General features: G+C 52.9%; 1 protein-coding gene across 18 annotated transcripts in view; it reads left to right on the forward strand.

Moving 5' to 3' along the window:
• Positions 1–17,046, forward strand: part of Rab3il1 (RAB3A interacting protein (rabin3)-like 1) — a 36,712-nt gene that overhangs the window by 15,532 nt on the left and 4,134 nt on the right. For 4 of the 18 annotated variants that reach the window (XM_030251119.1, XM_006527414.1, XM_030251120.1 and 1 more), the window contains 9 exons: positions 9,330–9,585; positions 10,184–10,279; positions 10,360–10,437; positions 11,085–11,303; positions 12,274–12,420; positions 12,950–13,078; positions 13,169–13,281; positions 15,153–15,252; positions 16,544–16,610. In XM_030251119.1, coding sequence (XP_030106979.1) covers positions 9,526–9,585; positions 10,184–10,279; positions 10,360–10,437; positions 11,085–11,303; positions 12,274–12,420; positions 12,950–13,078; positions 13,169–13,281; positions 15,153–15,252; positions 16,544–16,610 — 1,009 coding nt within the window. In that variant the 5' untranslated portion in view covers positions 9,330–9,525. Of the gene's footprint in view, positions 1–632; positions 1,378–7,714; positions 9,241–9,329; positions 9,586–10,183; positions 10,280–10,359; positions 10,438–11,084; positions 11,304–12,273; positions 12,421–12,949; positions 13,079–13,168; positions 13,282–15,152; positions 15,253–16,543; positions 16,611–17,046 lie in introns of those variants that run through there. The other 14 variants (NM_001347429.1, XM_030251123.1, NM_001378857.1 and 11 more) reach the window with 11 other exon arrangements.

Raw genomic sequence — 17,046 nt, forward strand, 5'->3', positions numbered from 1 at the left:
TCGTAGTCACTGAGGGAGCTGAGGAGAAAGTATTAGTTCAGCCCAGAAGCTGGAGACCAATCTAGGTGGTACATGACCAACACCCTCAGAGAAGAGGGGGCTAAGGGAAAGGAGAGAGGGAGGCTGGGGTTCCAGCCTGGAGAATTTCTTCGTTTCACGTGGTCCTTAGCAGTTCAGAAGGGGCGGCTGTTGTGTAGATGGATGAGTGAAATGTGTTCTTACAAGCCCAGGGAGCACTGTAGACGCTGCCTGTGGGAGCTGGTCTAGCAGTACTCAAGGAGAGGTTGACTATGGGCTCTACTTATTGGATCCTGATCTGAGGCTGAACTTCATTCAGGTCAGTGGTTAGAGCCAGGATAAAAGGAGGGCATAGGAACTGAGGGACAGGTGACTAAGCTTTTTACAAATCTTTTTTTAAGTACCTGGGACAGACAGGTGCTAGCGAAGTTGGCAGAGACGTCTCCTGTGCTTAGGATGGCTTGAAAGGCAGGGACGAACAGAGTATTCAGAGATGCAAGAGGAGGGACCTGGAAGTAGAGCTGGTAAGATTGGGCCAAGGTAGCGCTCTCTTAGCTTAAACTGCTCAACGAATGATAACTTGTTCAGGGTCTGCCCCGCCCCCTTCCCAGAAGCCCAGTGTCAATCAGGGATTGATGCCATCTAAGAGCTCCAGAGACCGGTAACAGGGCTAGAAGTCTGAATGAGGGTACAGGAGCTGTTTGTCCACTTTGAGTGACAATCTGAGCGAGAAACAGAGCTGAGACCACCCCCGAGAGCCATTGTAGGTTCTCAAACAAGGGTGGACCAAAAGTGCAAGGCAGAAAGTGATAGGGAAAGGCGGAGGCCAGCTCTGGATGCAAGATGATGGAACCAGTCCCGTTCACTCTGGCGGGTCATTGTCCCCAGGCAGCAAGAGGGACAGGGCTGGGCCGGCAAAGGGGCGGGACCGGGCACGTGGCCTGGGGCCCGCCTCTCAGACACGTGACCCGCCCAGGGCAGGGGAAGGGCTCCGGTGGGGCGGAGCCGCAAACCCAGGGCGGCCAGCGGGACAGACTGGCGGTGGAGCGATTGACAGGCGGCAGGGCAGCTCTGGGGCCCCCGGCAGAGTTGGCGGCGCGCGAGGACGCGGCTACGGCGGAGACGCTGGGATGTGGAGCGGGTAGGTCCCTGCACGCCGGTGGCTCTGCGCTCCGTCTGGGCCGTGCTGGCCTCCTGGGATGGGTGAACAGGGGCTCACTGCTGTTGTTTGCACCCCACTTGGGAGATAATCTGTACTCTCAGCCCTGCCTGCAGCAGCGAGGTGCATTGTAGCATGAGGACACACTGCAGCCCGAGAGCTGAAAGGACCTTGGCAGGACCGATCTGAGTTGCCCCAGGGTGAGAAGGGTGACCCCCTCCAACTCCTAGCTCCAGTGGAGTGCATGAGAGAAGTGGTAGTGGGGGTGGTGCATAGTAGTATGCATACCTCAAAAGTAAATCTGGGGCACGTATTTAAAGGAGAGCACACCCATGAACTCTGGAGAAGCAGTGCAGTTGAGAAAGCTAGCTGTGTCTCTCCAAGGTCCATCCCTAGCTAGTTGACTAGAACCTTCTGATTCAAGATGTGAGGTGGGTGGTACCTTCCCACAGTCTGGAGGGAGATAGGCACAGACCCTGAGTCCTGGGTGAACCCCTTTCCCACCCCTCATCCTCACTTCCATCTGTTAGGGCCATCGGTTCTTGAAGCTGACTCCTGTTCTTGGCCAGTCTAATAGGAGGAGACCTTGCTCCCTGTTCACATAGGTTGATGTTCTTTCTTGTCTAAATAGACAAACGCCTCCTCCTTCCAGGACTGCAAAGACTAGGTCTTGCGGTTGTTCCTGCTAAGGACTGTTTCAGGATAGGCAGAGGATAGGCGGAAGGAGGAGAGCCCTGGGGAGGGGAACAGGTGAGATCTATTTACTCTCACGGACCCCAGCTGATTGGAGTCGAAATGCTAGGGGAACCATGCAGCTTCGACACGGCCAGGGCACTAGAACTGAGCTCCTGTGGGGTGTGGGCTGGCTTGATCTTTTAGAGGGAGCAGAAGTCAGCCTGTGTTTCTTGGAGAGTTGCTCCAGGGAAGGAGGCTAGCTAGGCTTGGGAAGTGTTTTGGGTGGGTTCCTGGTGCCTGCCTCTGGTGGAGGCAATTGTGCTTGGAGGAATGCATGTGCCTGGGGCTGTGTGTTTGAGGAGCAGCCTGGTCTGAAGGAAGCTGTGAGCCTTTCTGCTGGGTGGACCGAGACAATTGCTGTATGGCCCTCAGGGTAACAACACCCCCTTCTCTGGGTTGGAGCCAGCTTGAGCACTTTGGGGGAGGAGGAGGGTCAGAGGAGATGTCAGGTGTCCTGTCTCTCTCTGTATTCCCAGGTCTCTCACTGAACCTGGAACTTGTTGAGCCAAGCTGGTGGCGAGTATATGCCAGTGATTCTCACGGTGCTGTGTCCCCTCGCAGTGCTGAGCTTGCTGGTGCATATGATGACCACACTGGGATCTGAACTTGGGTCCTCAGGCTTACACAGAGAGCCTTCTTACCCACTGAGCCGTCTTCCCAGCCCTTGGACATAGGGATCCGAGTCTGAGTGTCTAGAATGTTCTGGGGACTTAGGGGCCTTGGAGCACTCCACTCCCTGCAGAAGGTGAGAGGGACCATGCTCCGGGTCATGTCAGCTCTAAGAGGTATATCCTAGGAGGTATGTATCCTAGCCCAGGAAAGCTTGGAGCCCGGCCATTCTGGGGTTTCTGGAGGTTGGCTTCCTACTGTAAATTGAACTGAGCTATGGTGTTTTGTTTATGGCAGAGTCCTAAATGGCGATAAGCAGAAGTGACTGGGCCCTGTAGGAGCCAGGAGTAGAGATCCTTCTGAGGGTAAACCTTGAACTCTGAATTAATGGCAACACGAGTCTGATTTTTGGAGTAGGGGAAGTGGGTACAGGGTCTCATGTAGCCTAGGTTGGCCTCAAACTCCCCATTTAGCCAAGGATGAGTCCCTCTCTCCATCTCCCAAGTACTGGCACGACAGGCATGTGCCACAATGCCTGGCTTAGGAGTGCTGAGAATGGAATCTAGAGCTTTGTGCTCTGCGCAAGGACTCGGGCAGCGGGGCTGTGTAACCAACCTTAGCGTCATTTTGGTTTGCTTTATTTTGGACACAGGTTCTTACCATATAGATTAGGCTGACCTGGAATTCTTTTTTTTTTTTTTTTTAAAGATTTATTTATTTATTATATGTAAGTACACTGTAGCTATCTTCAGACACTCCAGAAGAGGGAGTCAGATCTCATTACAGATGGTTGTGAGCCACCATGTGGTTGCTGGGATTTGAACTCTGGACCTTCAGAAGAGCAGTCGGGTGCTCTTAACCACTAAGCCATCTCGCCAGCCCCTGGAATTCTTTTTAAAGAAATTTTTATTAGTATGGTGTGTGTGTGTGTGTGTGTGTGTGTGTGTGTAAGTTGAGGGGAGAGAGCACATGTGTCATCACACACATGTTGAAGTCAGAGGACAACTTTGTGCAGTTGGTACTCTCCTACTACTTTTTATGTGGGTTTTAGGGATCAAAATGAGGCCCCCGAGCTTATACAGCAAACCCCTTTCCTCGCTTAGCCATCTCACTGGTCCTCACCTAGAATTTTTAATCCTCTTGGCTTAGCCTCCTGGATGCTGCACTGCTATGCCTAGCTATCTAACCTCACTTTCAGGGGCTCCACTGCCCCAAACAGACAGACAGACAGACTGGGCTTCCCCTCCACCATTTCTTACAGTTTCATAGGCCTGTGGTCTTGGGGGCCAAGCCCACTCTAGGTGATGGAGTGAGGATGATATTTTGAGAATTCTGAACCTAACACAGTCCTGGGAACATTATGGTTCGTTGGCAGAGTCCAGAGACTGAGTTCTGCACTGGTTCTGTCCCACTGGGCAGCCACACGACATTGGTGTGACCAGCTGGTCTCAGTTTCTCCACTTCCTGGATAGGACAAATCATACATATCTCTAGGGAGACCCAAATTCTAATGGAGATCACCCTGCCTCCCAGGAGTTAAAGGCCATGCCTTTACCCCTGGCCAGCGACTAGGGAGTTCCACAGTTGCAGGTGTCTGGGCTCTGCAGTCTTGAGCAAGTCACTTACCTGTTTTGGGCCTTCACTGCCCCAAGAGCTTCTGCCATGAGACCTAAGTCAGGGGACTGAGGGCCCCAGGATCAGGCAGATGCTCTCCCCACTCAACCCTGGCCCTTCAACAGATGGAAGTATCTTGCCTTCTCTTCCTTACCCTGTACTTTTGTGTGTAGGATCTGACCAGATACCCTCAGTAGAGCCCTGCCTCTCCAGGCCTGGGAACTGGATGTATCCTCGGAAAACCTTGGGAAATGAGGAGGGGAGGGTACAAAGCAAAATAGATGGTGAGGAGGGGATGCCATGGTGGCTCCTGAAATCTTCCTTGCACCTATGGAAGGATCAGGGTGTGGAAGCTGGCCAAGTAGGTGTTCACTAGGTGCATGCTATAAATGTCAAAGGTGTGTGTGTGTGTGTGTGTGTGTGTGAGAGAGAGAGAGAGAGAGAGAGAGAGAGAGAGAGAGATGATATCTTGGACTAAATGTATAGGGAGCCCCTCAAAAGCCTGTACCAGTAGAGCATACGATTCTCTCTTATCTAGGCCTGGTTAGTGGAGAGACAGAAGGCTGTGTCCCCTCCTAGACTGAGCTAGTTTGGCCTGGGGTGGGGGCAGTGGCAGTGGCAGTGGCAGGAAGAATCTGGCCTGGCCACCTACTTAGTCTCTTGATCTCTTCCTCCTACTAGGCCCTGCTGCTGCTCTTGCAACCCCACCCCCATGTGCCAACTCCCCTCTGTCACAGTGGCTTAGGCCCATCTTCTTCCTGCCCTTTGTGTCTCTTTGCCTTGACTCATTGGGTTCTGACCCAACTCTTGAACCTACTACCAAAGAGATGAGATGTGTCTCTGATCTCAGGGTCCCCCTCTGCCACCCACCCCTAAGCCCAGGCTCAATTCTGGCTGTTCCCAATGATGCCTCCCAACAGCTGCTACGGTCCTGCCTTTTCCCTTTAACCACCCACAGCACTCTACTTCCCAAAAGCCTGAGCTACCCCCTTTCGCTTCCTGGAAGACCCCTTCCCACTTCCTCATTCCCATCCCACAATTCTCATTCACCTTTCCCTCGGTTTTAAATTAGCTTAGTTAATCAATTACCGTACTGCATATTTTACCTTCTCTTCTACCCAACTCCCGCTCCACTCCTACCCATGCTCATGGACCCCCTACAGTGTGTTGTCTGCCTGTGTGTCCTCCCTCAGCTAAGTCCTGCCCAGCAGGCAAGGAAGCCCTGGGCATCACCCTTCACCACTCCTCCCTTACTTGGGCACTGTCTCCAACTTCCTCAAACCCCATGTGCATCCTGCCTCACTTCTCTGAAACCTCCATTCATTCCCGCTTCTGGGGGGCAAGTCACATGCTGTTTGTGCTGTGCCTGCAGTCTGGGGGCGGGGGTGGTGTCAGTTCTAGTCCTGTCACCTCCTTGCTTTGTATACTAACCCTGCCTCATTCTGGGATGCCCATCTCACTGTGTGACTGTCATGACACCCATGGTGTTGGAAGTGGTGGGTGAGCTGGCCTGAACTTGAACCAGGAGCCTGGAACCCCTGTGCACATGCTGGCTTGCTGGCATGTGGGCTGCTTATAGAGAACCATTACAAAACCTTTGCTGGTACCTTGTTGCCACCTGAGAATCGAGTCATATGTCTGTCATTCTTACTTAGTCTCCTAAATGGGTCTGAATCCACTCCCTGCACCATAGCACTGCCCTTCTGAGAGAGAGTGAGTTCCAGGCAAGATTTCTGAAGCTTCCCCAGGCACCAGAGGCTCCCAGCCAGTCCTTTCCCTGCTCCAGAGCTGTGCTCAGGGCCCCCTCTGCTGTTTATTTAGTGAACCATTGTGGCAAGAGAGAAGGGATTAACTGTAGAAAGTAGAGGTAGAGGGCCATGCCTGCTTGCTGAGGAGCCCAGAGCAGGCTGGCTTGCCAGACTGGGAAGCTCAGAGGGTCTAGAGAGACCCCTATTTAGCTCTGGCCAGGAATTCCTGATGAGAGGGGTTTTGAGCATCTGAGTGGCCGACAGGCCACAGGGTTCAGGATTGCTCCTTTAGTTATGCTTTGAGAGGTAGAGACAAACATTCCTGCTGCCTCTACAGGACGGGCTGGTGGACTGCGGATTGCAGCCACTGCACTATGCTTCCTGGGGAAGTAACCCAGGAGAGGGCTTCCTGTACGTGGGGGCCCTTGGCTCCTAAGCTAGCTTCAGGATGGGGGATGTTGGCCACGCCATCTGCTTCTGACCTTGACTCTTAATATCTCTCACCCCTAGACGATTGGTTCCCATCCCATAGTATGCTCCTCACAAAAGATTATATTCCCACAGCATCTGCACTGAGGAGGTGCAGGGATCTCAGGTTCCTACTTGGTGGAGACCCGAAGAAGAAGGGTTCACGGGCATATTTTCAGGCTGAAGTGTGTGGACGGTCAGAGAGTCTGGCTCTGTTGGACCCAGGGAACCCTTTCCTTCTTCTCTGATTCTTTATGAATCACCAGAACTGCCCTCAAAGGGAAGAGGATCTGCCGACTAGAGTTGTTGCTAAACACACACACAGTTCTACCCTTCTTCCCCTCCTGCCTCTGTATCCCTTGCCAGGACACAAGCGCCTGCCTGTAGGTTCAACTTCAGGACCCAGAGTCAGGGCGAGCATTTTGGGCGTCTCTGCCCAGTCAGAGTTGATCTCTATTCACCCAGCACTGTAGCAAGTGAGTTCCTATTTGGTTTTGATAACCTCCCTCTGCCTCATGGTTTCTTTATCTATCTATGGGGAGAACAGATTGCAGGAGCTTCAGGCATTCCCAAGACAAAGCATGGCCATGATCTTGGCCACAGTGCCCTCCTCCCCCCCCCCTCACCCCACCAGGCAATCTAGGCAGGGTGTTTTCTGGCTTAGCAAGAGTCCAATTTGAGCTGGACTGGGTAAGGCTTCTCTGCTGTAACTCATAGCTATGGAGCTGCCCTGGGCCCAGAAACCCTTGATCATCAAGCATATGTGCTGATTCCAATACTCACCCCATACCAGGCCACTTGACCAGTAGCGGGTGGCGGGTGGGGGCTGAAGACCTGGCTGCCTGTCTCCACACTACCCCTGACCAGTTATGGGAACTCCATGGAAGTCCCCTCCTCTCTCTGGGCTTGCACCCCTATCTGTAGTATGGGGGAAAGACTACAATTACTGTGTAAAGAATATATATATATTATATATATAATATGTGGGGCTGGGGGAGGGAGAGCACGCTCAGTCATTAAGAGCACTTACTGCTCTATCAGAGGACCCAAGTTCCCAGCACCCACTGCTTGATGCTCTACCACCAGGGGATCTAATACTTACTTCTGGTCCCTATGAGTACCGTGGAAAGACACATATGTGTGTACATGAGTACAAATAAATCTTACACACACACACACACACACACACACACACACACACACACACAAGACACATGAGTAAGCCAACTGGGGAGCTAGCTTAGTTGATAAAGTGCTTGCTATGCATGCATGAAGACCTAAGTTTGAGCCCGGCACGGTGGCACACTCTTGTCATCACAGTCGGGGGGGGGGGGGGAGGGACAAGAAAATCCCTTAGGCTCCTTATCCATGCAACGGAAGCAAATCGGCCAACCCCAGATCCCAGTAAGAGACCTTGTGATAATTTCAAAGAAGCAGCCTCCCAAGCTTGGCCTCCAACCTCCACATCCATGTGCGTAGACATGGGTGTACCAACGCAAACACATAGACGCTGACACACAGAGAAAACGCCCAGTCCCTGGGCAGAGTTCTCATCTCATACAGCTGCCCCAGCACTGTGAGGGGCCTCAGACCTCAAGAACCCTGTGCCAGCAAGACCCTGCCCCCAAAACAAAAACAAAAGCAATGGTATTAGGAAAGTCTGTCTGTCTCACATGCACTGGTGGAATGGTGAATCTCTGCCCTTACCTTATATTCATTCAATGAGGCTCAGTCCCTGCCAAGCAGGGCCCAGTTCCAGGAGCCTCAAGGCTACACGTTGGGCCTGTTCCAGGGCAAAGAGAAGGCTGGGTTGGGTAGTGGCCAGGGTCGTGTTAAAGGAGTTGGCCGTGGGCTCACTGCTGTAGTTTCTGAGAGCTCAGATTCTTTGTTGTTACTCAGAGGGAAACTGAGGCTCAGAGGTTCTTTGGTGAACTTCTCAGGGGCTTGAGGAAAAGAGAGAGGGGCAATCCCCAGCATTTCCTCTCAGTTATTCCAAGACCCAGTCTCATTGGCCTTGTGTTCTTCTAATGCCGGCTTGACTGAGCCCCTCCTCCTCACTTCCCGACAGTTATCAGTCAGCCCAGCCCCCCCTCTCCCCAACCCGCCAAGCCACCGCTGCTCTGAGGCTGCTGGCTCAGGAGCCCCAGATTTTGCTGAGCAAGCAAAGCCAGAGGTGCTGTCTCTGCACAAACGGCCACTGGCCAGACTTCCCTCTCTCCCTTCTCCAGGGTCTGCTTTCTAGGGGGTGTTGTAGCTTGGAGGTGGGAGTTGGTTAAGGATACAACCCACCCCCCCCCCCAGTTATTTTAGGGGCTTCAGCAAGGGGAGGGTCCTGAGGCTTCCAGAAGAGGGCATGTTTGTCTTTGGTCACACAGAAGGCCAGGGAGAGCTGAATTTTGCTCCTCACTCAAAAAAATCCAGGGGTGGCAGGAAGTGGGTCTATTATGCCTGGACTATTTGTAGACTCTTCCTGCCTGCTGAGGCCTGGTGCTTCCTCTCTGGTCTGCCTTTGTGGACTTCTATCATATTACCATTCCCAGTAACGATACCATGGCATTGATAACGTTTGAAGGGTTTCTGCCCATCCCTTTCAACTCTTGGAAGTGACAAGCACTGGGACAATCCTATCTATGGTGTAAGGATTGATACATTTATATTCATTTGTCAGCTCAACAAATGTGAATTGAGTTTGCACTTGGTGGTGGTTGCCTGCTGCGTACCAAGCACTGCCCAGTGCCCTAGGTTGGGGATGGTGGGTGACAAAGGTGCATGAGTCCTGCCTCGTCCCCTAAGAAAGTTCCTGCTTGGTCATTCTGCTCTTGTGACAGTTCAGTTACAGCTTGCAGTGGCTCTATTTTACAGACGGGCAGACTGAGGCTTATGTGACAGGTATGTCACCTAGGGTTGGTCCCTGGGCTCAGTTCTGCAGGTCTTGAGTCCCCATCCTGTGTGTGCTCATGCCCTTGTTTGTTTTGCAGCCAACCCCAACAAGACGAGGGCCTCCCTGTGGGCCTCTCTGCTATCCCAGTCCCCTGGAAAAACCTAGGCCCCAGCAAAAGTAACAGGGAGTCCTCAGGAGGCCTGGTAGAAGCCTCCACTTCCTGGGAGGAGGCCCAGGGTGAGGAACACCCGGCACCTGCTCCACTGGATGTGTCACGCCTGCGCAGTTCCTCCATGGAGATCCGAGAGAAGGGCTCCGAGTTCCTAAAGGAGGAGCTATACAAAGCCCAGAAGGTGGGTGCTCCAGGAGAGGGTTGGGGGCTGAGGAAGAGCAGCTGCACTGAGTGAGCCCAGAAAGCTGTGGAAGGAAGGGAGAGGAGAAATCACTTGTCAAAGCCACATGCACTGGGCGTGGTGGTGCACACCTTTAATCCCAGCACTTGGGAGGCAGAGGCAGGCAGATTTCTGAGTTCGAGGCCAGCCTGGTCTACAAAGTGAGTTCCAGGACAGCCAGGGCTATACAGAGAAACCTTGTCTCGAAAAAACCAACAAAACAAAACAAAACAAAACAAAACAAAACAAAACAAAACACACATGCCAGGCCCGTGCTGGAGTCCTGAGAACTCAAAGGAAAAGGCTGGTTCAACCCAGAGCTAAGCATGCTAGGAACACAGTCCATCACTGAAGTCTCAGAGTCTAAAATGACTTTCACACATCCAGACTTACCTAGGAATCTGCTCCAGCTGGGATGGGCTGTCAGGCTAGGCTTTTAGCCTCATGCATGGGCTACCACTACCACATGGGCTACCACTGAATGTCAGATACCCAGAGCTGGTGGCTGGGGAAACAGAGTATGGTTAGGGCAGGCTAACAGCTTCCTGCCTGTACCCAGGAGCTGAAGCTAAAGGATGAAGAGTGTGAACGGCTTTGCAAAGTACGTGCACAGCTGGAGCAGGAGCTTGAGGAGCTGACAGCCAGCCTGTTTGAGGTACGCTGGGCAGCCTGGGAACGGGTGGCCCATGTGTCCGGGCTCTGGTGACCGCTCATGCAGAGATGCTGCTCTTCTAGGAAGCTCACAAGATGGTTCGGGAAGCCAACATGAAGCAGGCGACATCGGAAAAGCAGTTGAAGGAGGCTTGGGGCAAGGTGAGACCCATCCCTGTGTGCCTAGGCCAGCCCATGGCTCCTGGCATAGCCCGTGCTAGGGGGTACTACCCTCACCTAGCAAGGGCATGCAACAGACTCTGCTACCAAACCTACCAGACATCAAAAACAGGAGAACCCAAGTCTGGGACAGGTAGGGTGGGTCTGAAATTTAAGTAGCCCATGCACCAGACTCCATCAGTACTCTCGTTGCACCACGGAGACTTTTCTAGGGTCCTCTGGATCCAGGAGGACCCAGTGGTTATTATAGCGTCTCCTGCCTCCAAAGCAGAAATGTCAGCCGTGGCAGTAGAACACAGGCAGGGAGTTTCCTCTCTTAGAACATCTGCCAACCAGTAAATGTGAAGCTGGGGCTGCTTTTCATGGCTTCTGGGGACCCATGAATACTTAGTGGGAACCCTAGGAAGTTCCCAGATGCCGCCTTCAGCAGAGTCTCACAATGTGACCTGAGGCAGGTCATGTCTCCTGTCAGCCTTGGGTGCCCTATCTCTAGAATAGATAATCTTAGAGGTTGTTCCAAGGGTAAGGAGACAGGTTAGGTACTGCTGGGGATGCTTGGCTGCCAGGCTGTGGTAGCCATGGTGACATTAACCCCATGTTGGGGTTGATGGTCATCTTGTCTGGGACAGATCGACATGCTACAGGCAGAGGTGACAGCCTTGAAGACATTGGTCATCACATCCACACCAGCCTCTCCCAACCGTGAGCTCCACCCACAGCTGCTGAGCCCCACCAAAGCTGGACCCCGAAAGGGCCACTCACGTCAAAAGAGCACCAGCAGCTCCCTCTGCCCTGTTGTGTGCCCCACTGCAGGGCATATCCCTACCCCTGACAAAGAAGGCAAGGAGGTGAGGCACAGGCTGCAATAGTGGGCTCACAATCGGGAGGGTTGATCATGTAAACCAGCCAAGTCAGCGTCCTGAAAAAGCTATCCTGACCCCTCCTGTGGAACCTCTTTCTCTCCTCGCTGGGCTTCAGGGTTCCCTGGAACCACGAAGGCTGGGTAGGCTGATACCAAGCAGGAGGTGATAATCTTTGAACTTGAGGCTGTTAGGACCTGAAGGTCCTCTCTCAGGACATCTCTTCAGAGGTGCATTTTCTGTGTTGAGTGATAGGTGCACTGGGGCTACCTGGTGTTTTGTGACTACAGTCTTTTTTTGTTTTTGTTTTTGTTTTTTTAAGATTTATTTATTTATTTTTATGTGTGAATACACTGTTGCTGACTTCAGAAACACCAGAAGAGGGCATCAGATCCCGTTACAGATGGTTGTGAGCCACCATGTGGTTGCTGAGAATTGAACTCAGGACCTCTGGAAGAGCAGTCAGTGCTCTTAGCCGCTGAGCCATTTCACTAGCCCGTGATTACAGTCTTAAGGTCTAAGACCACACTGTGACACGTGCTGAAGCAGCTACGGCCTTAGACAAATGTCTCTCTCCTGCCTCAACAGGAAATGCAGGGTGAGAGGCTTGGTCCAGGCTGGACTGACATGACCATAGGCCATTGGGTAGAATTTCCATCACTTCACACGCCACATACCATGCCTCCCTTAGGGTGAGGATAAAAAGCCAGCCTTTTTAGTATCAGAGGGTTACCGGGGAGACATGGGTGAGATTTAGCTTCCTGGACTCTTGCTCAAGCCCACCCTAGCTCAGAACTTTCTTCATCCGTCCCCTGAGCTTCTAGGAAGGAAGTGCAAGTCCTTTCAGTCCCCTTCTGAGCACCGCGCTTCCCACCGGACACTGACATCTCCTCCTTCCTCCTGTCTGTCTCTGTTTGTCTGTTTGTCTATCCATCTGTCCACCCATCCCCTGGCCCAGCCTGGGCTGCCCCCTCTACTCTCCCTGCTCCTGTGCGTGATCCCCAGCAAGGCCATCCACCTCACCTACGAGCCGACCTGGCAGCTCCTATCTAGGGAGCCGCCCACGACCCCCAACTCCGATACCTCTCTCTCCTTTTCCCGACAGGTAATGGCTCCTTTAGGGGCCACCCTCTCTCTCCCCCTCTGGGCTTCACTCACTGTGCATGCAGCCCAGGGCAGGCCATTGTTGCCCCTTCCAGTGGGCAGCAGGGAAACCTGTGAAATGTTCTCTCCTGTGTGCATGTACCTATATGTGTATCCTGGACATAGAGGGAAACCTGCGGGTTCCTATGGGGACCCACAGGTTCTCACAGGCTTGCTCTTGATGTTTCTTCCAAAAGGAGTCAGTAGCAGCATTCAGGCCAAGGCCTTGGATCCAAGTCTGTAAAATTGCCGTGCCAAGAAACTTAATGTGCACCCAGACACAAACTGTGTTGTTCTTAATTCTTTGGTGCAAAGGGCAGACAGGACCTCTTCTTTGCCTGGACTCTGCTCCCTGCATGGCTGCTGAGGGCAGGCCTGATGGTCCACTGAGGCCTCCTGCATCTCCCTGCTCTTCTCTCCATCAGCTCTGCTTTCTCTGGTGTGCTCACTCTCATCCCTGACTGCCCCCACTTGGCTCCCCTCTCCTCTAGGTGGATACGACGCTGTTTGCAGAGTTCCAAGCTTGGAGAGCTTCACCTACCCTGGATAAGAGCTGCCCCTTCCTAGAAAGGGTGTACCGGGAGGACGTGGGCCCTTGCCTTGACTTCACAGTGCAGGAGGTGAGGTGGGCTGACAGTGGTTAGCTGGGGATCCAGCCCAGTAGTTCCCTGTCACCCAGCATCTCAATGCTCTTCCCTGATTTGTCACAGCTCTCAGCTCTGGTTCGGACTGCTGTGGAGGACAACACACTCACCATTGAGCCTGTGGCTTCACAGACACTGCCCGCTGTGAAGGTGCCCACTGTTGAGTGTAACAACACCAAGTAAGCTTAGTGTGCTGGGTCCCTTCCTGCCCACATGGGAAAGTCCAGCATGGAGCCTTGGGTAGCACCCTGGGGGGGACTGGGATATGAGCCTGAGTCTTGGGCCTCCTAGATGGATATAGAGCCTCAGGGTGGGCAGGGACTATAACATTCAGGGTGACTGACTGTCTCCCGGGATTCATGACCTAACCTAGGGACTCCCAAGAGATGGGCATGGGTCTGGGGGATATAGTTCAGTAAAGTCCTTGACTAGCATGCACAAAACCATGAATCTGTCCCCAGCACCATGTAAAACCAAGTATGGTGGCATACACCTGTGATCCAGGACTTGGGAGGTCGAGGCAGGGAGGTCAGAAGTTGAAGGTCATTCTTGGTTACATAGCAAATTCAAGAAAAGCCTGGCCTACATAAAACCCTGCTTAAAAAAATAAACATAATAAACCACAAGGGAGGAGCAGTCACCACTGTCTCCATGTAGGACCAGGAATTATCTTTGACAAAGATTCCTGCTGCCAGCTGGGGTGTTTTTTTCTAGCTGTAGCCAGTCATCCTTGCTCCCTCTCTCTCCTCTTCTGTCCCAGAGAGATACTGGGCTCTGATTGGCAAATATGTGATTGCTAGTGGCTGGCTCTATCCCCTGCCAATAAATAACAGCCCTGGGGTCTTAGCCTGCATACTGCTCAGCCAGCCCTGAGCAGAGGTAGCAGCAGAACTAAGAAGTTAAGGTGGCATTCCAGAGCTTGTTCAGTGGGGCTGGTTCCACAAAGGAAGCCTGGCCACACCGAGGGAACATTTGAGTCAGCTTTTTACGCAGAGGGAAAAGAATGAGTGAAGACCAGGGAACTAGAGTTTGCACTACTTCAGAGTCAGGGCATAGCCATGGAGCAGAGATCTGGGGCTGAGTCTGAGAGGGTTGCTTGATGTCAGAGTATGAAGAGCCTCTGCAAGGCAGGGCACCAACTTACTAGGGTGGTATATTAGGGGGTACCAGCTAATTCGTCCTTAAAAGAGAGTTCTCTGTTCCATTCAGCCTTACAGTCAAGGAGGAGACGACAAACACTATTAATTGTTCCTTCCCTTGGGATTCTGTAACTACTTCCTGGGTGATCTGGAAGCCACGGGGAAAGATGATGGGTTTGATGTGGCCTTTGGAGAAGCGCCTGGCTATAATGTAGAGAAGAAAGGAGTGAGGGAAAAGAGAGAGTGGTTGGAAAGAGCTGAGGAAATCCAAGCGAAAGGGCTGAGTAGTCTGGGGACATGGTGACCAAGTTCAGGTGTAGGGGTGGGAGCCAGGAGAGTTCATCACGGAGGCGGGGCCTGTGGAGGAGCAAGGTTTGGGAGCAGGAATCTGGAAGATGGGCTCTTGGTGCTAAGTGGGTTTCCTCGGCTTGACTGCGGGGAGAGGTGATGACATGGGAAAGGGATTCTTGTGAGGCTTGGTGAGCAATACAGGGCTAGATGAAAGTCTGGTGTGGGGATGTGAGAGGCAGCCAGACCAGAATTCAGTTAGAGAAAGAGGTGATTGGGCATAAAGACCCCAGTAATGAGGTGTGGGGGGGTTCGAGGCAGTGGAGGGTGGGGCTCTCGTATACCTGGCATAAGGTTGACCAAGCTCCTCTGCCTATGTGGGGAAAGGAACGGGGTCTGAGCATGGCTCCAGCTGCATTTAAGGTTTATCCTGAAGACTTTTGCCCTTCCCCACCTCTTTATTTGACCCTAGGCTCCTTTGGAAGATGGGAGCGGGGAGGCCAGGCCTTCCTGCCTGCCTGTCTGCTGTGCTGTGCTCACTCTCCATGCATCCTCTAACTAGGGCACATTCCCTGCATCTGTGACCCTCATTGAGCACCTTACACTTCCTCTGTTCTCCACAGCACATGTGCCCTGAGTGGCCTGGCACGTACCTGCCACCATCGAATCCGCCTGGGGGACTCTGACAGCCACTATTACATCTCACCGTCCTCCCGGGCCAGGGTGAGTCAGCCATCCTTCACCTTTGTGCTGGGCAAAGCTGTGTAGTGGAAGAGACTGGGGCTGAGGAGGGTCTAATGGTTTGGTATGTGATCCTTGCTTAGAGACACTGAGGTGTCGACAGAGAACACAGCCCAGGGGAGAAACTCTACCACTCTGTCTGCTGCCAGCTACTGACTATGTTGTGCCAGCCTTCTCCCCCACCCCACCCCCCAGCCTTGCTTCTCCTTCCCAGCACCAGGTTTGGCCACACCTGGCTAGTGTTCCTCTCCTTTCCCACACTACCCTGCTTGGGCAGCCTTCCCCCAGTTCCAGCTCTCTGTATCCTCTCTGGCTTCCTGGTGAGTTCCACTAGCAATAGGACCACCCCTCTTCTTTCACTCACCAGTCTCTGGGTGCCTCACATGTAGGGCTTTCCTACCTGAGAACCCTGGGTAGGGGCTCCTGTGGGTCTGGCTGCCTGCTGCCTTCCATCCTCACTGGTTCTTTAGATGTAGAGCCTGCATGGACATTTCTGGAACTTCCTGGTGGAGGGAGGGAAGCAGGATGAGGGCAGGGAAAGGGGGGCAAGCCAAAATTGGCCTTAGCTTCAGCTAGATCCAGAAAGAGTCCCAAGCACAGAGCTACCTTCATCCTAGCCAAAGAGCTGGCTTGCATTCCCTCCACAAAATGGGCCCATGGGCTCAATGTAGCCTAAACCCTCAGAATCTGGGAGAGGGGGGCCAGGCCTGGGGATGGCCGCTGGGCAGGATAACAAGAGCGGAGTTTTTGTGGCTATGCCAGTGAAGGGTCACTAGAGCTTGGCAACAGGCCTCTCTAGCCATTCTTGGTCCTCAAGTATGGACCAAGGCAGCTCAGGGAAGTGACTGTAATTGCTTTCCCTGGAATTACACACGGCACCTAGTTTATGTCTGGCAGGCCCAGACCTTCTTGCTCCAAAGGAGCAGGTCCACAGAGGGCAGAGCTTGGCTGTTAGTGCAGGCTGCCTGATTCCATCTGCCAGCTTGGCCACTTTCTCACGCCACGCTTGACAGTCTTTATCACAGGTAAAATGGGCACGGTGAGTGTCTGTGTCTCACTGACTGCACTGCCAACAGGCAGCTGTGGCAGGTATTCTTAGGAACAGTGGGAGTCTTGCTGTTGCTAATTAAACCTGGGAAGCCGAACTCTCCTAAAGTCAGAGAGTATTCCTTAGCTCTGCCAGGTACCTGGGACTTATTGTTATGGCTTTCAGAGGGGTCCCCTAGAGTATGGGGAATCCTGGTGGGTCACACCCTCTCCATTCTGCCCACAGATCACCGCAGTATGCAACTTCTTCACCTATATTCGCTACATCCAGCAAGGTCTGGTTCGGCAGGATGGTGAGTGCCCCCTAGTGGTCTTTTCAAGCAATAGTGCCCAAGGGAGAGACAGGGCAGAATGGGGCTGGCAGAATTGGCCTTCCAAGTCTACTTGAAAGCAGCAGCAGAGGCAGGAATCTAGGGTTGGTTCCTCCAGTAGAAGACCAAAAAAGGGGAACACTGTAGGTTAACAAAGTTAACCTGATCCTCCTTGGTGCTGGGTTCTGTGTCACTGGAGAGCGAACCTTCCACATCACTGGCCATGCTGCCTTTTCTTCTGCATAGAAATCTCTCTATGGCAACAAAGACAGCATTCCTGTTACTAGCTTTGACATTCAAAGTTCTTTATGATGGGTCTCTCCTGTGACTCTTGCCTACTTCTTCATGCCCCCAGAAATGGCTCTCCTGCCTCCTGAGTCCTTGCTTAAAGGGCCCTTCTCCAGACACAGGGACTGGC

Source organism: Mus musculus, chromosome 19 (genome assembly GCF_000001635.26).
Source record: "Mus musculus strain C57BL/6J chromosome 19, GRCm38.p6 C57BL/6J".
Classification (NCBI taxonomy): Eukaryota; Metazoa; Chordata; class Mammalia; order Rodentia; family Muridae; genus Mus; species Mus musculus.